The 25,907-nt window shown below is 37.3% G+C and overlaps 1 protein-coding gene across 1 annotated transcript in view; it reads left to right on the forward strand.

Moving 5' to 3' along the window:
* The first annotated feature begins 281 nt into the window (after positions 1–281).
* The window catches only part of kcnk2b (potassium channel, subfamily K, member 2b), a 31,147-nt gene continuing 5,521 nt past the window's right edge, over positions 282–25,907 (forward strand). Inside the window, exons 1-6 of the mRNA XM_034301908.2 lie at positions 282–704; positions 4,658–4,968; positions 12,566–12,683; positions 17,917–18,077; positions 22,788–23,010; positions 23,718–23,857. Coding sequence (XP_034157799.1) covers position 704; positions 4,658–4,968; positions 12,566–12,683; positions 17,917–18,077; positions 22,788–23,010; positions 23,718–23,857 — 954 coding nt within the window. The 5' untranslated portion in view covers positions 282–703. The remainder of the gene's footprint in view (positions 705–4,657; positions 4,969–12,565; positions 12,684–17,916; positions 18,078–22,787; positions 23,011–23,717; positions 23,858–25,907) is intronic.

The raw sequence follows: 25,907 nt of genomic DNA on the forward strand, positions 1-25,907 counted from the left end.
GTGGATATGATCATTTGTTTCATGAAGTTACTGTAGATCTCCAGGAACAGGGTTGGTGACCACTGATCTAGAAGATCCCCCATCATGGATATGATCATTTGTTTCATGAAGTTACTGTAGATCTCCATGAACAGGGTTGATGACTATTGATCTAGAAGATCCCCCATCATTTATATGATCATTATAACACACATGTTTTCTAACTAGCTGTATGTTTCACACTGACTTGACTGTAACACGGAGACTGAGGGGGACGTGTACGCGCGCGTGCGTGCGCGAGCGCGCGCGCGCCTGCCTGCCTGCCTGCCTTCTCCTTTGGCCTCGCGCGTCTGTTCGGAATCAGTTCAGCGCGTTCGCTACTTCAGATAAGCGCCCGCGCGCCACAACAACAACAACAACAACCACCACCACCACCACCGGTAGGAGAGATGCGCGGAAAACGAGCTGGAGCACGTCTTTAAAAAGAAATAAATAAATAAAATAAGAGGGGGATGTGTTTTCTCTCGGACACGCTGTTCCGGGTAATAACGTTTCAGCGAGAGCATAAACCGGCGCGCGCAGAGAGACGGGATTCAGAAGACGGCGCGCGCTACAGCCGCGAGCTGAACGGAAATATTAACGGAAAAGGGAGAAGTGATCCGCTGAGCACACCGGAAAGTCTGCTGATGAAGGAAAGCAACCATCTGGGATTGGGAATTAAAGAAGTAAGTAGCTAGTGGAGTTTATTTATTTATTTATTTATTTATTCGGAAATTTTATTATTATTATTATCATTATTATTATTATAATAGAGAGATTTAAAAATCACCTCACAACTCTATGGTGCAATGCCATGGTGCAGGCATTATATATTAAGATGTGTGTGTATGTGTGTGTGTGTGTGTGTGTGTGTGTGTATATATGTATATATATATATATATATATATATATATATATATATATATATATATATATATATATTTCTAATGTAATTTTTTCACCATTAGGCTACATATTTTTTTTCAATTGGAAATATTACTATCATTGTACTTACAGTGAGGCTCCTTTCTAACATCCAAAAGTCAAAAGTAACACTATATTTTCTGAAACAGATGAATAAATCTGTATGCTGCATGAGAATTAATGAATAAATGGTAAATTGCAAGCTGCTGGTGTGTGTGTGTGTGTGTGTGTGAGAGAGAGAGAGAGAGAGATTGATTGTATATTCTTCGTGGATGTCCCTCTGTGTTTGAAATGGTAAAATCCAGAACCTTTATGGGTTCTTCGGTTCCCCACTTTTGAAGGAAGCCTTAAAGAAACCTGGAAAAGAGCGTTTTCCAATCTGAGCTCAAAGTAAACCATTTCTAAGAAGAAACAGATTCTAAAAGACATTGAGTTAGGAATATGCTTCCTATTCCAAACAAACGGAAACCTCATGGATTCCCAAATTATGGGTCTCAGTCGTAGGGTTTGGTGTCATGAGATAAACACACAATCTCTTCTTTTGTTTAATTGTATCGGTCGAACTATGAAGCCGGATTTTTGTGCTAATATTTTGAAATGTTCCTGGAAGTCACTGTATACTGTGTTTTTTTTTGCTATCCTGACTAGTGTAGGAGTTCAGCAATAAAAAAAAAAAAAAAACTTTTCTGTCCACCTACTTCTGCTTCTTTCTCGAAAGCATCAAGTGATTCTGATTCAATGTCTAGACAACAAACAAACAATTACTGAATATGGATTTACAACTTCTAGTTTATAAATCTGGAATAAATAATGTACGCTGGTCAAGGCTTGGGATTAAAATTCAAATCGTTTTGCGAAATGTTTAGGAACTCCTGTTGTGTCCTGTAAGCAGTGCATTATGGGATTTACACATTTGGACTGCCAAATGGCAAAACTCTCCAAGTGTGTAGTGAATTGTGGTTTTTGTGGACTTTCCATGCATTGCAAATGGACAAATGGACACAATCCTTTAAATGATTTTCAATGAATAATTTGGTCATTTATCGTCATATTAATACAAGTGCACATTTGCATATTTCATTTAATCTAACATTCAACTTAAAAATGTCTATAGGTTTGGTAAAGGGGTGGATGTGTAACATGTTTGATGCAGAAGTAACTTTACAAAGTAAAAACTTAAAAAAAAAGAAAACAAAAAAAAAACAACTAGCTTAAAAATATTGTGAAATTGGTTAAAATTAGAGGTAGCTGTACTTTGTTACTATAGTACTATTTTGGATGATTTATACTTAAGTATTATTGAAATGTAATTACGCGAGTAAATTCACAAGACTCAAACACCATTTACAAATTTTAAACACCAAGAAATTTTTCATCTTTTTCTATCTTTTTATTTTTTTTGTAAAAACGAAACATCTGCCTTTAAAATTCACCATCAGATATAGACTCGTATATATAAGAGCTAAAGAAAAGTATGTTAAGTTAACTTCAAATTTTGTAATTTAGCTAGCTAAATTAAAATTCTCATTAAAATTTGCTAGCTAGTTAAATTTTGTAAATTAGCTCCTTAAATGAACTAGATAGTTAAGCTTTGTTTGTTACATTAGCTAGCCAGTTTAGTTTTGTAACGTAGCTTGTTAAATGAGCTAGTTAAGTTTTGTATTTCATTACTCATTCATAAAAAAGCAACTAAGCATCAGAGAATTAGCAAGCTAAATTTCGATGGGATTTTCCCGATACCTGATTACTTAGTGAACTCGCTAGTCATGCGTTGTCGAGCATGATGAACCTGCGCTCAGCTCTTTTCCTCAGTTAAAAATATTTGCTTTTTACTCTCGAATACTTGAAATTGTTTACATTTAGATACTTTCTGATTTTTCACTCAGTAGATTTTTGCCTCCACATTCCTAAGTTTAATTGCGTAAGATTTTAACAAAGTAACCATACGTTTACTTAAATACAATTTCACTGTACTTTCTCCACCCATGGTTAAAACTAGCGATGCATCAATATCATATTTTCCCTTTTTTGGTACTCATTGATACTGATTCTGAAATAATTAACCTATGCAGTACTAATCAATCAATCAATCAAGGATGATCCAGATCATTTAATTTGAAGTCCATAAGCTAGCTACATTAGTTGCCTTGGATCGAGAAAAGCACTTCTTTTCAGTAAGTAAAGCATTTTTTTGTTTTGACTGCATCGGAATCCCTCTATAGCACTGACCAATAGCAGCTAATCTTCAAGAACAACATACTGGGTAAGAACGTTTTTTTTTTTTGCACTCACTAAGTGTTGTCTGTAGATTTTTTTTCTCGCCCAGCCTGCATTGCTGGTTGCTGCCATGTGCTGTTAGCAATAACAACTTGGCACAAGGAGTTCAACATGTTTTATCAAGTTACTTGCATTGTAGGGAGATCTTTTGGCAGAGCACAGTTTGTACTCTGCTTTGTTTTATTTGCCATCATTATTTGTGAAATAAGTCCAGATTATTTCATTTTATCTCTTTATTAGCACAACAGTGTACACGAGGCTAACATCATGTAACATCAGGTGGCATCACATGTTAGTATCGGAGCTTTTTTTTTTTTTTTTACAAATATGAGTATGCATATTGGTATGCATCCCTAATTAAAACAGTGGTTGAATATATTTTTTTAATTATTTATTGAGTAAACATCTAATTTGAACAAAAGTTTGGTCAATCAAGGACATGTTTGCTACAGCATCTAAAGCACAAACAAAAAATGGCAAGATTATCAGACTTTTTTTTCCCCCCAAGTAATATTTCAAAGAAAGCTAAAATTTAGGACACTCAGGTTATTGATATGCACACAAGCCCTTATAGTGGACTATTAAAAATAATTAAATTTCCTTGGCAGCCTCTGCAATTTAAACATCTTCTCATTTGTCTCTAAAATCTGCCCTGAAATACACTTGGCTTTACACCGTGCAGTCTCGGAGGAGCACAGCCCTGCAGAGTTTAAATTTCTACTTCATTTAACACCACCTCAGCTCAGCAGCTCAGCATGGTGTGTCAGAAGAGGTATAACACTAATCTCTATAGGGTTCGCATCGACCTAAATGATCTGGTCTGTGCAGTAAAATGTCAAATTGATTCAGCAGCTTCTTTTTTTCTTTCCTTTTCTTAGAACATTTAGTGCTCTAAACCCTTCACAACCTGTTCTTACACACAATTCCTATCAGTTAATGTTAATTCTTTATCTATATCCTGTTCTATATCCTATCAATTAATGTTAATTCTATATCAGTTAATGTTAATTCTATGTTAATTCAATTCCTAATCGATTAATAAACACACAGATACTTGGATTTCAAGGGGTTTCATCCAAACATTTATGGAATGAGTCTCCAGTTTTACATTAGTGTCGGAGTTTATACTTTGCGGTTTCTTGGTAACATTGAGAAACAATGATTTAATGATAACAGGAACTAACGTGTATTGTGGATGTTCCACAACATTAAAAACAACTATAAATGGATAAAAATAGGATGTTTCATTCATCAATAAGTCACTCATTATTTTCCTATCACTTTCTTCCAATGTGCTTTATTCTTTACCTAAAAGTGAAGAGGATGCTAATATTCACAGATTTGTATAAGCTGTTGTTGAATATAGATTTTCACTGGATTAATGAAAAGTGGAAAGACAAATCCATCCATTCATTTATCTCTTTTTTTAAATACTCAGTGGCTGCTCCTGATCTTCTGGACCCCAAAGCTGCTGCTCACAACTCCAAGCCCCGCCTGTCTTTCTCTGCCAAGCCGGTGGTGTTGAACACTCAGGATGACTTTGAGCCGCGCATCAGTGTCATGCGCTGGAAAACCGTGCTCACTGTCTTCCTGCTGGTCGTCCTTTACCTTATCATGGGAGCAACGGTGTTCAAGGCCCTGGAGCAGCCTCACGAGAACTCGCAGAAACTTGCCATCCTCAGCCAGAAGCTTCAGTTTCTCATAGATCACCCCTGTGTCAACTCCACCGAGCTGGAGGAGTTAGTGAAGGTAAGGCAAGAAACTCACGCACTTATACACTTTACACAATGCAAATGTAGCTATAATTATTACTATTATAGTGCTTTTGAGCTTCCCAGGGAATAAAATACACACACAAACACACACAGATGTCGCGGTGGTGTAGTCATGCTGTTTTATATTTTTTATCTCACAAACAGAAGAATTGAACGAAAGTGCTGGAGAAAGCAAAAGTGTTCAAACCGTAAGGTCGATTTCAGCACCAAGGACAGCAACCAGACAGGATAGTTTTTTTTACTATTTGACACGTTTTTGATGGAAACCACTTGATGAAAGTTGTGCTAACTGTGTATTTTAGACCTGATATTGAAATTTTAATAGCAAATAGTGAATTTTCCCTCTAAAATTCTACAGCTAGTGGTTTACATTGCATTTATGTCTGTTCCTGTCTGTCTTCCTCCTTTGGCTTCCTCCAGTTGCTTGATTAGATCAACAACATCGTCTGTCTCTCACATTTATTTTGGGATGAGAATTTCCAATACCAAAATGACTTTAGTTAAAATACAGATTTGTCTGGAAGAAAGCTGTAACAATTATATATACTGGAAGTCTCACATCCGCTATGCCATCACCATTACCACATGCCATTACCCGAATTCCTGGACACTTCTTCTCTTGTCATAGCCATTTCCTGTTCACATAAAGCTCACTAGTGTCAATGCGAAGTCGTCCTGATATCTGCATTTACCTTGTCATGTTTCTGACCCTTGCCTAGTTTGGACTATTCTTTAGATTTTCTCTGTTGGTTTTGACGTTTTTATGTTTATGTTTATTTGGCCTGTTTGATGTCGAGATTGATTCAAGATTGTGAACAAGTGTTGTTAATAAATCTCCAGCACATGGATTCTCACATAACTGCCAAGTCTGGTAGGTCTGGTAGGCTCTTGCCACTTGCAGTCTTAACAGTTATGGCATATTGTGTTTAATTAAATATACTGTATTGATGGTGGGTGTTACATTGGTGCAGTGGGGAGTACTGACACATCACTGCTCCAAGGTCTTTTTTTTATCCACATGGGTTTGCTTTTGGTTCTCTGGTTTCCTCCCACCTCTCAATAACATATTGGTAGGTTGATTGTCTATGCTAAATTTCTGAATTCACGTGTATGATTGACTGGTGTCCCATCTAAAGTGTAGTCCTGCTTTGCACCAGTGTTCCCAACATAGTCTCCAGATCCACCATGGCCCTGAGTATAAAACACCATCATATCATCTAGCCTACAACTAGACCACTCTACTTCCTTCCCATTTCTTTTTCTCTATCTGTCTTTCTCTATCCAATGGACAAGTGCTAACCCCAACCCTTTATCTTTCGTGGGCAGTTAGTCCATTTATTAGAGATAAATTAGAGATGAATTCTGATCATTGCCTTAAGCTCTGGCAGAGGCCATTATTGACTCCTCATACCTTCTTCACTCCCCAGAGCGTTCGTTTGTCCACTATTCAGTCACAAGTGTCTGAAATGACCTCTTATGAGAGTTAACCTTGGTGCCTAAGTAAGACCGTGCTGCCAAACATGCAGTAAAAATATCAGAGGTTAAGAGTAAGCCTTCGCAAGAGCAATTTCCAAGATGTTTTTCAGGCAAATTTCTGGAAACAAAGAATCACACAAAACCATTTGTGAATATTTTCATTCAGCATTGAGAAATGATAAACATGAAAAGAGTAAGCAGCAAATCTATCATCTTCTGAATGCTTTATTTTGATTTCCTTTATTTTAAGCCAGGCTTTTCAGCACCACACTGTGACACAAAGGGGAATAAAAAGGGCACGGTTAGCAGGGGGGGACAAGAGTGAGCAATGACTCACTTTAACAACTGTCATATTCTGTTCCTGTACAAAACATTCGCTGCATTACAGTAAAAAATCTCATCGTTTTTCAACTTTTTCATGTGAGGCAAAAACAAGCGAGGCTGCAGTGTCAGATTCTCAGGTGAATAGACAGGTGTCACAAAAGGCTTATCTTTTTGAAAGATTAAGCTTAGACTGAGATTACTCAGGATTTTCTTCGAAGAATCACTAGGAGGCATCTAAACTAATCTCAGGCATATGAACACATCAGTTCGTTGGATGAATTAGGTTATGCTACAACTAAAATTCACCTATGACGAAAAACAACGAGGACATATAATATACATTCGATAATATACATCCTGACGAATTCAAAATTGAAAATTGCATCAGGGAGCATGAAAATTGCATCAGGGAGCATTAAATCAGCCTTTTTTCCACATCATTGACAATTTTATGTTATGAAGTCTGCTCACAACCACAGATTGCTCTAGGAAGTCAACCTTTCAAGAGTCAAGAGTTATTTTTGAGAAAACTAACAGCTGCATGTTCACAGGAGGTTATGTTTCATTTCATACTTCTGTTATTTACACACTCCCGCTGAACGTAGTCCTATAACTGTACACACCCTGGTAAAATTATGTCTGTAAACAGGCTCTGATTAAGATCTATACTTGTTCTTGACTTTACTAGAATTGCAGTTTTGTAATCTAAATACAATTATGTAATCTTACACGTCACCTGGTCTTTATTTTTTTCTTCAACTGTCCAAATTTGGTGCCCATTTCGGCCTCAGATTCCTGTTCTTGGCTGAAACAAGTGGAATCCGATGTGGTCTTCTGCTCATCCATGTCAAGATAGTGGAATGTGAGATGCTTTTCTGTTTACCATGGTTGTAAAGAGTGGTTATTTGCGTTACTGTAGCCTTCCTTTCAGCTTAACCAGTCTGGCCATTATTCTCTGACTTCTCTCCTTAGAGCTACTGCTCGCTGGATGTTTTTTTGTTGTTTTTTGCACCATTCTGTGTAAACTTAGTTTCTGAATTACTCAAAACAGCCCGTCTCGCACCAACAACCATCACTTCTGTACATTGCGTGTTCTGAATAAGCAGGTAGGTGATAAAATGTCAGATGTACACTTTGTAGAAATGCTGATTCTTAGCAAATTCATAATTCATATCAGTTAAGCAACCCTTGGGTTCGGAAATAAGTTTACTGCTCAGTAAGCCAGTGTTTGATCCACTCACATACAGATCCAGCTCACATCAGGACCAGGCTTTGGGGAAAGATCATCACCGGAACCCTCGGATGATATATTAATGATTTTAGGGACCTCAGATCCACCACTCACATAATCACACACGTACATACAATATGTATACTCATGTCCTGACAAAACTGGCCTTTCCAATTATCTTCCCAAGTAAACATTTAATTTCATTTCATTCAATTCAAATGTACTTATATAGCAGTTTTAACAACATTAGTGCAAAGCACCAAGCGTGGGTTCTGGGGGATAAACTGTTTTTTTTTGAGAAGTGAAAATATTTAGGGCATCCACGAGGGAATGTTCTCTAATTAGAAAGTTTTTCAATAAGTGGCTTGAGGAAAAGCTGAGGTATGGATAAAGAAAAGTCGTGATATCAAATATCAAATATCGTCTTGAAATCCCGTGGGAATCATGCCTACAACTATCTCATCCGTCCCATGGTACTGCTCTTTTTCTAAGATAAATGGCTGTGCTGTTTCTGCTCAGTGGGAGTAATTAAACATGGCAGTGATGGTGGAGGAAGTGAAAGCCCTGCAGCATTGGAACAGTCACCTTCCTCCAGCACCACGAGAAAGAGAAAAGAGAGACAGAGCATTTATTACCAATCTTCATCGTCTTCAGCTTGGTTAATCTAGTGCTGTAGCCTTGGGGAGAGTGAAAGAAAGACAAAGAGAATCGGAATCCTAATTTATTAATATTTGGAAGAGATCAGCATCATATCTGACTGAATGTTGCACATTATGTTATGAAACAAGAAACAGGGGAAATGTGAGGGGGAAAAAAAACAGCAAATCTAATCAGAATCAAATCAAGCACACTGTGAATTAAATACTAACATGGCACACTGAGACTCAGAGTAAAATGAAATACAAAAATAAAACACAATGACAGTAATATCATAACAGCCAGGAAACCCTTTAACTTTAAACTAAATTCCTCAGACCAAGTTGATACTGATGTCACGAAATTCTCCCTCTAGTTTATTTCATGTCCTTTTGCTTTGTTTTTAATTTTGGCTTGTCTCCTCCCCGTCCTGTCATTGGTCTGTTACCTAATGTGTACACCTGTTCTTGATTATTTTGTCTCATTGCGAAGTCTTGCCGATTGTTCTTGCTTGTTCCTGCCTGCCCAAGATTTGACCTATTTCTAAGAATAAGAAAATGCTAATTTTACACACTTGAGTCTTTCCCATGTCTAAGGCACATTACAATTATTTATAGGTCTATTTGTTTTTGGATTATTTTGAATTAAATCTGTTCAATTCAAGCGACCAATGACTATGAGACTGCAATGGCAAATATAACGTTAATAATTGTGGGTTGTGATTTCCATAATTGGAATGAAATTAAAAAAAAAAAAATCAACCCCTAGCTACACTTCCTGCAACTTTGTTATTTAACAATTTCCACCCACGAGCCATCTCCATCCTATCACATGACTGCTACCAACCATTGCGTCAGGGATGGTTAAAGCTAGCACATGCTTCCTTTGAGACACGCAGCTAAACACCCAGAGGAAAGTGCTATCTATCCTCTTTCACATACATGAGCTCACAGATGCCCATGATTGGTTAGTGTCACTCTGATTGACAGGGGAAAAAGTAACATTGTCCCTCCCACTCACCCATCTTGGACTCCTGGCCACAGATGGCTGGCAGATTGTCGAGATTTGATCTCGCACGATGTTTTCTGTTGCGCCACTCGGGAGTCCAGTCTTAATTTTTTCATTTTTTAACTCTATTATCATTATACGTATTGTACAGTAAAATAAGGAATAGCAATACTTAAAAAAAAAAAAAAAAAAAACGTATAGCATGACACTATTGGTATAACTGTTTCAGAATTCAATATGATCGTATATCATCCTAACGATATAATTTTCAGTTCAGTTTCCATTTTTCTTTTCTCTGTTATTTCCAAGCTTTGTCAACAATGATGTATTTTTCATGCTTGTAAAGGTTTCAGAAAGCAAATTGAAAATGAGAATGAAAGCAAGAGAAGAGAGAAGAGAAAATATTGATGCAGCATCTTGATGAAAAATTAAGGGTGCGTGTAGGCGAGTGCACATTTTGAAATGCGGATAACATGTCAGTATAAGGATTAAAAAAAAAAAAAACATGAAAGCAGCCATGCAGAGAAAATCAACACTGCTCTCTGTTTTCTTTCTCTCAGCTCTCCTTCTATCTCTTTCAGTCTCATTCAACATGCTATAAGAGTCAATAGCATGGACTGGCTATATCCATGACACTCACATGCTGTTGATTGTGTGTGTGTGTGTGTGTGTGTGTGTGCATGTATGTGCGTGTGTGTGTCAGGAAAACACCCAGAGGCTATACATGGCACTCACATATTCACAGTAATGGTGTTTTCTAAGCAGAATTGTTTGTGTGTGTGGGACCAGTGTGTGCACATTAAGACTACAATGAAACCTTACCATGTGTGTGTGTGTGTGTGTGTGTGTGTGTGTGTCTTATAACAAGAGGTCAAACTGATTGATATAATCAAGTGAGGCAAAAAAAACATTTGAAAGATCTTAATAATTACTTACATTGGATTCTAAGGTTGGTGAGATGTGTGCTCTTATAAAAAAAAATTCCGTCAAATAAATTTGTCCATTACATCATTTTAAAGGAGTAGTAGTTTAAGGTGACCTGGGAATATATTTTATTGTATACTGTTCCACCCTTACAGTAAATATAATAAAAGTGCTTGGGAAAAAAATGGTAATAACTCACAGTGTACACTGGTACTGATGAGAAAAAAAGATTCTCATAATGCAGATAGTGTAATTACAGTAAATTATATTGAAATATATGCATCATGGAATAACAGCTCACCGGACAACAAGAAATATGAGAGAGAGAGAGAGAGAGAGAGTATCCACACCTATATGGTAGGTATATCTAAGAAAATTGTCAATGTGTGTGTGTGTGTGTGTATGCTGTTACTTACTTTTCTGCATGGCTGTGATCAATGTGTTCCCTTACAAAAAGATACATACAGACAAATTATCCGATAATGTGTTAAAAAAAAAAAAATCTCAGCCTTAGCCTCAGCCTCTTCCTTAGACACCATTCACGACTTTGAATGATTTTTTTTTTTTTTTTTTTTTTTGTGTAGCATGTCCATCCATACATCTATACTCAGGCTCTGCAGTCCTAGCAAATGTTTATGAAAGAGTGAGAAAGTACAAGAAAGATGGAGAGAGATGGTTCCCTGGAGTCATTTATCCATCCATTTTCCATACAGCTTATCCTACACAGGGTCACGGGTGAGCTTGGAGCCTATCACTCGGGGCACAAAGCAGGGGACACCCTGGATGGGGTGCCGACTCATCGCAGGGCACAATCACACACACGCTCACACACTACGGACAATTTAGATATGCCATGCAGCCTACAACACATGTCTTTGGACTGGAGAGGAAACCGGAGTACCCGGAAATACCACACATACAGGGCAGACCCTGGAGGTGCAAGACAAATGTGATAACCACTAAACCAAACACAAACACACTCAGTTATGAATGTTATGAATGTTGTGGGAAAATGAACCATGGTGGACCCTGTCCGGTCTTCCGTTCCATCTACAATGCAGCATAAGTTGTGTGTGGTGGTGGTGGTGTGTCTGTGTGTGCAATATAATTGTCATTGAGTGTAATTTCCTGATAATGTGGTACTATGACAGACAGGTGAAATGATTTAAGCCTCAGTTAAATGTATGTTATGGGTAAGCTGTCATACTTAACAAGCAAAAAAAAAAAAAAATGGCTGTCGAAATTGATCAATAGGGTGAATAACTCTAATAAATAGCAAAAACTGGGTAGTGGGTAGCGTATTTTGTCACAAATGACACTCAGCATTATGCCTAAGTCACACTATATAATTTTTTCAATCTTAACCAATGGTGAAAATATCAGACCCTGGATATAATAACAGATTTCACTGATTTTTTGTCCTGAATCTTCCATCATCTATCACACTGCTCTATAATACTACAGTTATGCAAAATAAATCACCACACGCTTTCAGGTTATGCACACGGCCTCTCCAGAAGCTGGGATTTTTGCAGAATTTTCTCATGTAAAAATGTGACATCAGATCAAAACAAGAATTTCAGTGACAGTTCAGCTTGGTTCTTCTTGGTTCTCCATGTTCGCTACACTTTAACATATTAAATATGTTCAAGATTTTAAATCTGCACAGCCAGGACTGGACTGTGAATAGACTGGAGGGGTTAAAACTGGATTTTTCACACCACAGGATCATTTGAGAAGATTTGCAATCATTGGGAGGGATGAATTCTGCCCAGAACTGACCTGATTGTCCTCTAGTTTGGGCTAGGCACTACATTTATAAATCAGTATATATTAAGAAAACACCCCTTAGGCCCGAACATATCCTGGCTGATTAGCTACCTTTGAGGTCAGAGGAATTTTCTATAAAGTGTCATTTTTCTCCAGATCGTTCCTATAATGCACAATATGTTCTCTTGTTCTCTGATTGCAGCAAGTGATGTCAGCCATTCGCGCGGGCGTGAACCCTTCTGGAAATTCGTCCAATGTGACAAGTTTATGGGATCTGAGCAGCTCCTTCTTCTTTGCCGGGACTGTTATCACCACTATAGGTATTACACACACTGGCACACAAACTCCTAACGCATTCAGTTACCATTGACACTATAGATAATACATTGGCAAGTCTTCCTTTGACTATTTGCTGAGAATATAGGGACGGGTTACATTGAGAGAAGTGCTAATTGTAGCTTTTTTGCAGCATTTGTACTATGGGTGTGGCCAGTCTGAGCGGACGATCTATTAAGAATATGCAAACAAATGACCACAGGCACATCTTTCCTAATTAACTTATGGATCACTCAGTATAAACCCTGGTTTTGTGCATGTTTCTCTATAAGTAAATGGGTGAATCTGGGTGTGTGATGAAGATGAGGCAAGGGATGGGATCCTAGTACATGTTTACTGAGTCAAAGAAAGGTAAGGGTCAGAATACCAACCACAATCCATGGAAATAAGACAGAATATTTAAGTACAGAAAGTCAAGTCAGACAGAATAGGAAAAGAACTCAGCGTCTCAAACCAACCAACAAACCAAAACCCCACAAAGAAACTGCTCGGACTTAGTAACTAGGCTGAGGCAAGATTTTGCAACATTAGCGAATGTGTCATGGGTTTAAAAATACTGCAGGTAATGATGGTGCTGATGAGCTCTGCTGGTGGACACCGAGTTCCTCGGATGCAGATGTCTCTGGTTGTTTTGCCACAACTTTTGATATTAGTGTTTTCCAATCACACACTGTCTCAGGCCACTTGGCAGGTTTGCGAAATGGCATTATTAGTAATTGAATAATAATGGAAATTCGGACGTGCTTTGGAACATGCTACATTTGCAGCCCACAATGTTTGAAACAAAAATAACACAATCACAGCACAGACGTCGCACAAGGCAGCAATTATCAACCCAGGAATAGAAGGTTCATTAAAATAACATCCACCCAAAATTTGGCTTGTTGAGAGGGAAACTCCTCGGAATGCATATCCGATAATGGAAAAAAAAACAATACGTATTTGGAAATAATCCACTAAGGGAAAAATAAAACACATTATATACAATACTGACCACCATTTTGAGCTTATTATAGACATTAAAAGCCCCTGTTTAGTAAACAGTCATTTTTATTCAGTGTTCAATCCTTGTATATCCATTGTACCTGATTTCAGTTATTTTCTTTCTCTACTAGACTATAAACTGTCTTTTTTAGTATTTCTAACTTTATAAATTTTACATTGATGAGACTCTGCAGGTTTAACGTAGACCATATAGTGCTATTCTATTTAATCTTTATTGAAAGAAACCATTGAGGGGCATGCTGTTTTAGAAAAACAATCATCAATTGTTTGGTGTGATGTGGCATGATGTGAAGAAGAGTTACAATTTCCACCCCAAAGTCAATTATTTTCCTGTAATATCATGTCCTGGTGTGTTTTATTCCTTATTCCAAATGGCAGTTTGGCAATGATTACATATTTTTATTAATTAAAGAACATCATTATGAGAGCTCGTTTCCAACAAATATGAGAAAATATTATTTTTAATCTCATAATGAGGAGTGTTTTAGACTCAGTAGGATAGTGTGCTTGTAGGATAAAAAGTCTTAACTGTGATATAAACTCACAATTGCAAGATAAAGCTAAAAAAATAATATTTTCTCACACATGGCGTCACCTAGTTGCTGCCTAGTTACGTTAAATGTTGTGAAATGTTCGTTAAACAAGTTAGCTCCTTATGTTATAGCAGCTATAAATAGTCACTCCCTCACCAGACTCTATGTTTTCTTTCTCATGAAGTTAATAAGACAACAATATTAAACTTGTCATGTTACTGATAAATCACGAAGCGTAAATTCTGTCCTGAAGACTCTCTTACTGACTGTTACAAAGCGCTGACACTGGACACTCCCTCCACAAATGTTACATAAACGTGTTTATCATATCAACGATTATACATTTTTCTTTGTTAGATAACACATCCTTTTCTTATTGTCAGTAGGATATAGCAAATTTATCAACACCTTGTGACCAATCAGAATCCAGAGTGGTATAAAAGAAGCTAAAACTGAGTCAGAAATGCGAATAATATTCCCCATCATTGTCTTTTTTTTGTTTTTGCAGCTGCCTGAGTGTCTTTAAACAGCTACATTATCAGAGTCAGAATGAGGACAAGTAGGCCTAAGAGGACAGAAAAACAGAAAGTGGAAAGCGGTTATTCGTTTACCGACATTTAAATAATCCCCTGGTAGACCTGTCAGTCAGTGCGACAAACAGTGAGACGGATCCAAACACAAGACGGATGGAATGTGTGCGTGAGTGTGTGAGTAAGAGCGAGAGAGCAAGAGAAATATTTGCATATGCCAAAGACAGCTGTACTGTGAGCTGCAGAGTTTTATCCCATGATCCTCCATCATTCCTTCTTTCATTCAGTTCATTTAGTACCGCATGACTACGTTTATTCAGACGTGTTTCGTGTGACTTCTTGTTAATTTTGCTTCAGAAGGAGCTTAGAGAGATGTGGTAATTGCAATCAGCCAATTGGTACAGAGACGAGTGAATGCTCGAGTTAAGTGGCGGAGAGAGAAGTTGAGGGCGTGCTGATTGGTGCAGGAGAGGGTGAAAGGGAAACGTTAATTGCAAGCAGGCCGTCTTGAGGTCAGGGAAACTGAAGGAAACAGCCCCAGGCACTAAACAGAGCGAGACAGAGATGGAGAAACATGACGGATCTCAAGATTCATTCCTTAGGGAAATTGTTTTATTGTTCCATTTCTACTCCCCTCTATCAGAATGGCTTTCTGAATATCTCTCCTAATCACCTTGCTGTCCCAGGTAACATGTGTAACATATTAAAATGTGTGAATTCTACAAACCTTGTATGATATATTAAATTTCTACACTGGAAAAAACAAAAGATTCAGTCAATTTTCTCAAAGTATTTATCGCAACATTACATATTGACTCAATTGAACTTTTACTTTACACACGCACATATATATATATATTTAGTCAGGTCCGGAAGTATTTGCCTTTATACACCACCACAATGGATTTGAAATAAAACAATCAAGATGTGATCGAAGTGTAGACTTTCAGCTTTATTTTAAGAGGTTCCACAAAAATATGGCATTTACCATTTAGGAATTACAGCCATTTTTAACAAAGTACCTCCATTTTCAGGGGCTCAAAGGTATTTGGACAAAGTGACATAATTATAAATATAACCATAATTTTAATACTTGGATGAAAATCCTTTGCACTCAATGACTGCCTGAAGTCTGGAGCGCATGTTCTCAAAACTCAAATTCTGAGTTTCCTCCCTGGAGATGGTTTGCCAGGCCTTTACTCCAGCTGTCTTCAGTTGCTGCTTGTTTGTGGGTCTTTCTGCCTTCAGTCTGCCTTCAGTAAGTGAAAAGCATGCTCTATTGGGTTGGGTCAAAAAGTCTTGAGTTGCTTTCGCCAGTGAGCCCGTTCCATTGGCAGCCATACATGCCCATGCCATAACACTGCCTCCACCATGTTTGACACATGATGTGGTATACTTTGGATCATGAGCTGTTCCTTTCCTTCGCCATACTTTTCTCTTCCCATCATTCTGGTATAAGTTAATCTTGGTTTCATCAGTCCAAAGAATCTTATTCCAGAACATGGGAGGCTTTTTTAGATGTTTTCTGGCAAAGTCTAATCTGGCTTTCCTGTTCTTGAATGTCACCAGTGGTTTGCACCTTGTTGTAAGGTGTTGTATTTACATACATGAAGGCGTCTCTTGATTGTAGATTTTTACAATGATACTCCTACCTTCTCCAGTATATTCTTGACTTCTGTTGATGTTGTGAAGGGGTTTTTCTTCACCAAGGAAAGGATTCTGCGATCATCCACTTTAGTTGTCTTCCATGGTCTTCCAGGCCTTTCGATGTTGTTGAGCTCACCAGTGCTTGATTTGGCCACACCTAAGGTTTTTGCTATCTCTCTTATAGATTTATGTTGTTTTTGCAGCCTAATGATGGCCTCCTTTACTTGCATTGAGATCTCCTTGGACCTCATATTATTAGGTCCAGTCAAACAGCTGCCAAATGCCAACTCTATACCTTTTATCAACTCCAGCCTTTATATACCTGACTATTTATATATATATATATATATATATATATATATATATATATATATATATATATATATATATATATATATAAGAATTAAATAGCAACATGGTATAAGAACATTGGTAAAGCTTTACCTCACTTCGTCTTTCCCACTTGCTCATCAGGGAGAGACTGTATTACCAGCATACTCCTAAAGGACTTCCTTACAGCAGAGCCGTGCTGAATCACATGGACTTCTATAATAGTGTCCTTTCATTTGACGCCTATTCTCATCTCTCGAAGCTGAAAAAGGCTCTTCTTGGCTCTCCCAAGCTATTATTCCTGACATCCCACCCATGCACGTCTTTCGACTCCTCACTCCATCTCACATTTTATTGGATCCAGCTTTCAGTTCTGCTCCATTAGCTGTTCTTTTTTCTGTCATCCATTCTAATTTTCTCATATTTCTTCTTTCAGCATGTCTTACTCACTCACTTAGCCTCGCTCTCTCTTTATCTGCCACCATTCATCCGCTATAAATATATAGGACCTCATTCTACAATTGAGCATTTTGAAAAAAGATAGGTGAGGTAGTGTATTAATACAGCATTTACTATTTATCTTTCATGAATGGCAGTCAATCGGAACCACATAAATCAAAAATAATACTGCAATGATGAAAAAGTGAAAGAACCAAAACATCACAAGCTGCAATTAAGTTATTTTTTGCTCTCTATGAAGAAAAAGGGGGGAAATGAGTCAATATTTAGAGAATATTCAGAGTTAAGTTCAAAAGATAAGTCAATATTTGCGTAGGGAAAGTTCTGGGTATTCAGAATCGTGTTACGCAGGCGCTTAAGATGAATTCGGATCATGAAGCGCTTTCTTTCCTTGGCAGGAGTGCTGAAAGAGCATCCCTCCCTTTAAATATATACAATATAGATACTTTAACATTAATATTGACTATAAACTGTCATGCCCTGCATCTTCTACTCTTAATTAATAAGAATTTGTTTTAAATAAAATAAGAGTGTTTTCGAGATCCAGCCATTGCATAACAAGGTTTCAAATCCCATTATTTTTTATGGTGCTTTTGAAATTATATATTTATTACAAGCCTAGAGACACTACTCCATACTGCATACTTTAAATGATATCCATCTACTGGCATTTGGATTTTGCACTCTGTTTCAGCATCCTCTTTCTCCTGTAGGATTCGGGAATATTTCCCCTCATACAGAAGGAGGCCGGATATTCTGCATAGTGTACGCTCTGCTAGGAATCCCTCTGTTCGGCTTCCTGCTGGCGGGAGTGGGCGACCAGCTGGGGACCATATTCGGAAAGGGCATCGCTAAAGTGGAGAAGATGATTGTGGTGAGTGAAAGAAAAAAAAAAAAAGAGAGACAAAATGGTTAGTTTATATTGACTATATTGACTGATTTTATTATTTTTTTTATAAACCCCTCACCACTTGTGGACATTGTAATATAATATATGTATAAAATTACAATTTATTATCTATTAAAATCAGTCCTAAAAAGTCCTAAAAGTAACAAAAGCTAAAATTATATGTAAATTAGCTATCAGATTTAACCCCGTTGCTGTTTATCTGGTTTATCAGCCATATTAAGCCATATCAGCCTTACGTCTATTAGCTGTTTAAAAGCATAAGACTAGATTCAATTTGTGTTCAAGAATGTGAAAAAGGTTTAAAGTAAAATTAAAATAAATACATGTAACACATTGGGTGCGTAATGTAATGCATGCTATGAGTATTATGATTATTTTATTAGATTCTTGGGTCATTTGAAACATTCAAAACACAGAGAACACATCCCCATCAAACTCTGACTCAGAGCTTCTCTCTCAAGATGTTTTACCCACTGTGTATATTACTTTCTGTTCTCTGAATTGGCAACATTACTGCAGCCAGAAATGTCGAGCCAGCTGCTTTTAAGCTGCGTTGGATCATTTGTCCTGGGAGAAGCTCTCACTTTCAGACATAATTCATGCTGTTCTCACACTGAATGTCCTCACAGGACCATCAAGCAGCATCGTGTTCACTTTATCACAGCTCTGCTTGTGTGCATCACGACCTGATCTGGGACTTTTGCCTCAACATGTGCTCCCTCCCTCTGAACTGACATCAGAGCAGACTGCAAATATTATATGGTTTTCTTTGCTAAAAAGCAACATATTTTTTTTTAACACTCATTTGAAATACGTTATTGTTTCTATAGTAACAGCTATCTAATGTGTAGCTATAGGCAGGACGAAAGCGTGATTAGAGTGAATCCAATAATCATCATCAAAGTCCATTGGGGGTCAGAACACAGGCAGGGAGCAACAAACCAGGATGATCCGTACTCAAAAACACAGACGCAGTCATGAGTCAGACAATCGGAAGAGACATGAACAGGAAATAAGGCTCAGAAACATACACTTATACAATGAATGAGACTTTGCATCTATGCAAAGACACAACATATAAATAAACACATTAATCAAGATCTAAAAAGAGAACATATGGACACAATCAGGAAACACACCAATGATAAAAAAGGGGCGGGGACAAGGCTAGAATCAAAACAAAACCACATGATATGAACTCAAAACAAAATACGAATACGGTGCTTGTCATTTTCGAAAATGTGCCGTAATTAACAGGGACTTTCTGTAAGGAGATGTTTATATAACATTTATGGAAGGAGTCTCCAGTAACAGTCAGAATTTTTTTTTGCCATGGGAAAGTTTTCAGAAATTTTCAGGACTTACTCAATAACGTTTTTCTTTTTTAAGTAACTCATAGACATGCATGTAGTTTTGTCCACAACTATGAAAAATAAGGTAGATTTAAACATTAGATGTTTTGTGTTGATCCAGAAATCTGGCATCTCTACAAGAGTTGATAGATGTTAATAGAGACCAAGCCGAAGTTCTTACCATATCTAATATTTACATCTTGGAATTTCTGACTCACTCCCTGGAATAAGAATTTGTCTGAAAACCTCGTTTCAGAAATACATACAAAAGTACCTGAGGCTCACGAAAAGGGGAAAACACTCTGCAATATTAATGCATAGCAAGCACAGAAGAAATACTCCAGTTGATAAAAAGCTTGTTATAGAAAGACTCTGGAAAGTTGGATTATACCAAAAGATGGAAGAGGGGAAAAAGGGCAATATTAGGCAATATATTTTAGCATCAGTGAACTATCTACACGTAACACGTGGGAGCTGGAGGTCGTTTAAGGTCATATATCAGTGTAAAGAGTTCCAGCAGTCAGGGTTATTGTGATACTGAATCACTAAACGAGAGCACAAGCCCAGACTGAATCCACAAAAGATTGAAAAATCAACCGGAAAATCTACGACTACTAGAAAATACTACGGAAACTAGACACAGGGGATAAATAGTAAGTTTTTAATTACATTTTTTAATTATAGTCGGTTTTTAAATACATCAATAGAATCCAAATGCATGAGAATATTAATAAGTGAGTAATTCTGTACTACATACATTAACAGTAGTGATACACTATGTCTTTGTATTGTATAAAACACAGAAGATCCATCCATCCATCCATTTACATCCATCCATTATACATTCTGATGTCAACCCTTCCTATCACCAATCCATCCATCCATTTATGTCAATCCATGATACATTCCCATGTGCCATCCCTTCCTGTAAGCCATATAAGTATATAAACTATCCATCAATCCATGTATTCATTCATCCATCCCTCCATCTATGCATTATACACTGGGTCAAACCTCTCTCTAAACCTTATAACTATATACTATTCATCTATCCCTCCATCCCTCTGTCTATAAACTTGTCTGTCTGTCCCTCCATCGATTGCACCCTCCATCTATCCTTTCAAACATCCATCCATCCATCCATCCATCATACACTCTGTCAAACCTCTCTATAAACATTATAACTGTATACTATTCATCCAGTCCTATATCCCACACCAATAAATCAATCTGTCTGTCCATCCATTGATCCCACCCTCCATAAAATCTCTCAAACATCCACCATTCCATCCTTCGTACATTCCCATGTGCCACCCTTCCTACAAACCATCTAAGTATATAAACTGTCCATTTATCCAACCACCCATCCCATCCTCCATCTACTGTATCCCTTCACCCATCCACCAATCCATCCATCCAAATGTATGTCCATCTATTATACATTTTTTTGTGCCAACCCTTCCTATAAACCATAAAACAAATATAAACTAACCATCCATCCATCCATAAAAATCACAATGAGACAATCTCAAAACTTTATTATGTTTATATCATAAATAAATTAGAATGTTACATAATGTTGTTTTGGAAGGAAAAAGGGACGGCATGCTGCTATAATCCTCCCAAAACATTTTAATAATAAATAGAGCAGACAATGTTTCACCAAAGAACCACAAAACATCCAACAAATAAATTACATCCACAATAAATGTTTTGGGATTCATTGGTGATTATATTGTATTGGAGAGGATGATTTATTTTCTGGAGTTTTTCACTGGAGAATTCTTGTTTGTTGTCTACACCCATTGTCAGTTGTGTCCATTTAAAGATTTTCAGGATTTAATGTTTTTACTGCCTGACGAAGACCGACACGGTTGAAATATTGTCAGCTCTATTTAGTATTAAAATGTTTTGAGAGCATTACAGCCATGATTTATTTTGTTTTTTCTTGGCCATACACCTGTAAAATAATTTTTGGGATGTGTGCAAACTATCCTGTTTCTCACATAATGTTATTTTCCCAATAATTTTTTTCCCATAACACCATGCCCTGTCCTCTTTTGTTCCTTACATATCCCACTGTACACATGAGAGAATTAACTTAATTAGTATAATAAACCATATCATACATTTACAACGTTCCAGTCACCTTGTGCCACCATTGAAAAACAAGGCTCTGTAAGACTCAATATTATTTCCTGTAATAAAAATAGTTCAACAGATAAGATAAAGTGAATTTAATTAAATGGAACTGTCTGTTTTCTGGAAAGTCTTCTACAGTAGATCAAAGGATACTTGCTTCTCGACTTTCCATTATACAGCACCGAAGAGAATTCAATCTTTCAGGGGATTCAGTGGATCCTCTTTATCTTCTGAGCATAATGAACATTCAAACGCACCATAAAGCAAAGAGTGAAATCCATTTTAAGGAACGGATCACTCTCAGATCACTGACTTAACACACCAGACTCAGCTAATGGAATGTGCGTTAATTATTGGAGGAGGATGAAACGTACTTTATTGCTTTATTGGACTTGTTGTTAGTGAACTCTGTGCTGAATTGAAACAAAAGGATTGTGTTAGTTAGTATTGTGTTAATTTCAATCAGTGTAAATAACAGTTTGTCACATGTACTTACCAAAAAAGGACGGATACTTCCTGTTTGGGTTTTGCAAGAAAACATAACCTAGTATTCCAAGCCAGTGTGTTTTTTAATAAACAAAAAGACATATTAGGTTGTTTGGAATAGACACAATGTTGAGTGTGATTATTACACAACATTGACTGAATGCTGTAAGTTCTGCTATAACCTCTATAACCTTTATAACTATAAACTATCCATCCATCCATCCATCCATCTATTCATCCATTTATATCCATATATTATACATTCCCATGTGTCTTCCTATAATTATATAAACTATCCATCCATCCATATATTCATTCATTCATCCCTCTATATGTGCATTATACACTCCTTATATACCTTAAAACTATATACTATCCATTCATCCCTCCATCTATCCCTTCAAACATCCATTCATCCATTCATCCATCCATCTATCCATCCATCAATCCATCCATCAATCCATCCACATCCTTCTTGTAAACAATAAAATTACATAAACTATCCATCCATACCTCTGTCGCTCCATCCATTCATCCATCTACATGCACATCCATCCCCCATCCATCCCCCATCCACCCATCATCCATCCCCCATCCATCCCACATGTGACAACCCTTCCTACAAACCATAAAACTACCCATCTATCTATCTCTCCATTGATCAATGCGTCCATCCATTTCTCCTTCACCACAGAAGTGGAACGTGAGTCAGACGAAGATCCGCGTGATCTCCACGGTGCTCTTCATCCTCTTCGGCTGCCTCCTTTTCGTCACGTTGCCGGCCATCATCTTCAAGCACATTGAAGGCTGGAGTGCCCTAGAGGCCATTTACTTTGTAGTCATCACTTTGACGACCATTGGGTTTGGCGATTTCGTTGCAGGTGAGGGCGAGCGCCGTCACCACCAGGACAGCAGCGGTAAATAACAGCACATTCTATTCCTTTATATGTCACATTTTTCATTTAGCCGGAGACTGAAAATAGTCAATAAAAAGTGTGGCCATGCAGAAACCTGGGAGCTTAGTGAGTATTTATATAACATATCGTTGGTCATTATAGGATATACTGATTAATCTTCATTATACCACGGCGCTCTTGAATGGTTAAATCTGATTGGTCAGAAGGTATTGATTAATATTCTTTTAAACAGCAGCTCTGACAGTAGATCTGTAATTCATTTTTTGTCTTATTAACTTCCAGAAAAATGACAGTTTATAGCTGCTATAATGTAAAACATTAGCTAACTTGTTTTGTGGACATTCCACAACATTAACTGTAGCTATAAATGGCTAAAAAGTATGATATTTTGTACTTTAATTAATAATAAAATGTAATCCTTGGCAAACTGCTGTGATTTAATACCATATTGAAATATGAAATTCCCTTATTGAAAGACTCTGACTAAGTCGATGTCTCTGCACACCTCCTGTATACATAGAACTGACATCTTTTTTTTTTCCTTTTTCAGTCCCCTTCTGTAAACATTGTGTATATTGATGTACAACTGTGCACTCGGCCATTCCCTTTTCCATATTGATTTACAATAAATTCAGCGGCATGATCCAAAGCTAATATTGATGAAGGTGAAAACCTGACAGTTTGCTCTCTGTCTCTATCCTGTTCAGGTGGCTCTGAGATGGAGTACCTGGATTATTATAAGCCGGTGGTATGGTTTTGGATTCTGGTGGGACTGGCGTACTTCGCTGCAGTGCTCAGCATGATCGGAGACTGGTTCCGGGTCATCTCAAAGAAAACGAAAGAGGAGGTAAAGCTCAGTGGAAACTGACAGTAAAACTAAACTGATATAAACAAAAAGTGTGAATTGAATAAATGAGCCACGATAGCGTGAATCCAATAAATATGTCACGGGCAGTGTGAATTGAATAAATGAGTCACAGACAGTCTGATTCAAATAAATGAGTCACTGACATTGTGAATCAATTAAATGAGTCACTGACATTGTGAATCAAATAAATGAGTCACAAGCATGGTGAATTGAATAAATGAGTCAAGGGCAGTGTGAATTGAATAAATGAGTCACAGACAGTCTGATTCAAATAAATGAGTCACTGACATTGTGAATCAAATAAATGAGTCACTGACATTGTGAATCAAATAAGTGAGTCACTGACATTGTGAATCAAATAAATGAGTCACTGACATTGTGAATCAAATAAATGAGTCACAAGCATGGTGAATTGAATAAATGAGTCAAGGGCAGTGTGATTCAACCAGACAAGTCAGGGACAGTATGAAAAGAATGAAGGTGTCACAGGCAGTGCGAATCCAATTAATGAGTCACAGTCAGTGTGAATCAAATAAATGTCGCAGGCAGTGTGAAGGAAATAATTGAGGGTGAATTGAATAAATGAGTCATAAGCAGTGTGAACTGAATAAATCAGTCATGGACAGTGAGTAAGAATCAAATAAATGAGTCGCAGGCAGTGTAACTTGAATAAATGATTCCTAGGTAGTGTGACTTGAATAAATGAATCACAAGCAGTGTGAATTGAATAAAGAGTCACGGGCAGTGTGAATTGAATAAATGAGTCAAGGGCAGTGTGAATTGAATAAATGAGTCAAGGGCAGTGTGACTTGAATAAGTGAGTTACAGGCAGTGTGATTCAAATAAGTGAGCCAGGGGTGGTGTGAGTTGAATAAATGAGTCATAGGCAGTGTGAATCAAATAAATGAGTCAAGGGCAGTGTGAATTGAATAAATGAGTCAAGGGCAGTGTGAATTGAATAAATGAGTCAAGGGCAGTGTGAATTGAATAAATGAGTCAAGGGCAGTGTGAATTGAATAAATGAGTCATGAGCAGTGTGAACTAATTAAATGATTCATGGGCAACATGAGTAGAAAAGCCTAAACTGCATAATACATAAAGATTATGGCTCCATTTATAGAAGAATTGATTTTTGCCATCTTGTAAAATGTGTTTGAAGGAGTCTTACACAAAACTCAATGCCAAATGCATACTACTTCTGGGTTCTGTGGGATGCATGCAGGTAAACTGAGTAAACCAATGGAAACCAACGTCATGGCTTTTAAATGTCCTTCATGCAGTGTGGAACAGTGCGGATTGTTTTTGTTGGATAGTAGGAGATCTGTATCAAAACCAGAGAGCCACTGTAGCGGGAATTTAGTTGACAGGAACCTGAATATCACGGTTTAGGTATAGAGCTAAAAGTAAAAATAGTTTCTGATATATGAGATGTGGAGAAATAGTGTCTAGTTCCATTGTGTCCAAAACAAACACAAAGTCATGTGTTATTAGGGGTTACATTTTTAATTGATCACGTCGCCAAGATATCATATCATAGGAAGCGACTAAATATGATTCTGATTTATGAGGCATGGAAAAATTTTTAAAAATAAAGAAAAAAATAAAGAAAAACAACAGAAGGCAAACAATCGTGACGGCTCATTTGGGATTAAAGCTGTTAACTGCTCAAATAGCCAAGTAAGCCCCAGTTGCCATCACACCTGTCGCAGGTTTCCTAGCAACCACCTTTTCCTCCTGTTCTTAGAGAGATTCATTATATATGATAAGAGAAAGAAATTCACATGGGCTGTTGAGAAAGTAGACCACACACACACACACACACACACATACATGTTAAGCTCTGTTGCACATACACATGCACACACACAGCATATATCAGCAGATGTCTTTTCAATTCTACGTTATTATTATCATTCATTGTGGCTTAAGTGATTATGTTTTAGAGTGCACACACATGTGTGGTCTAAGGAGGAGAGAGAAAGAGAGAAAGAAAGAACGAATGATTTGGAAGCCCACTTCATTAGCGCAG

The sequence above is a fragment of the Pangasianodon hypophthalmus genome, chromosome 30 (genome assembly GCF_027358585.1).
Source record: "Pangasianodon hypophthalmus isolate fPanHyp1 chromosome 30, fPanHyp1.pri, whole genome shotgun sequence".
In the NCBI taxonomy this organism is placed as follows: domain Eukaryota; kingdom Metazoa; phylum Chordata; class Actinopteri; order Siluriformes; family Pangasiidae; genus Pangasianodon; species Pangasianodon hypophthalmus.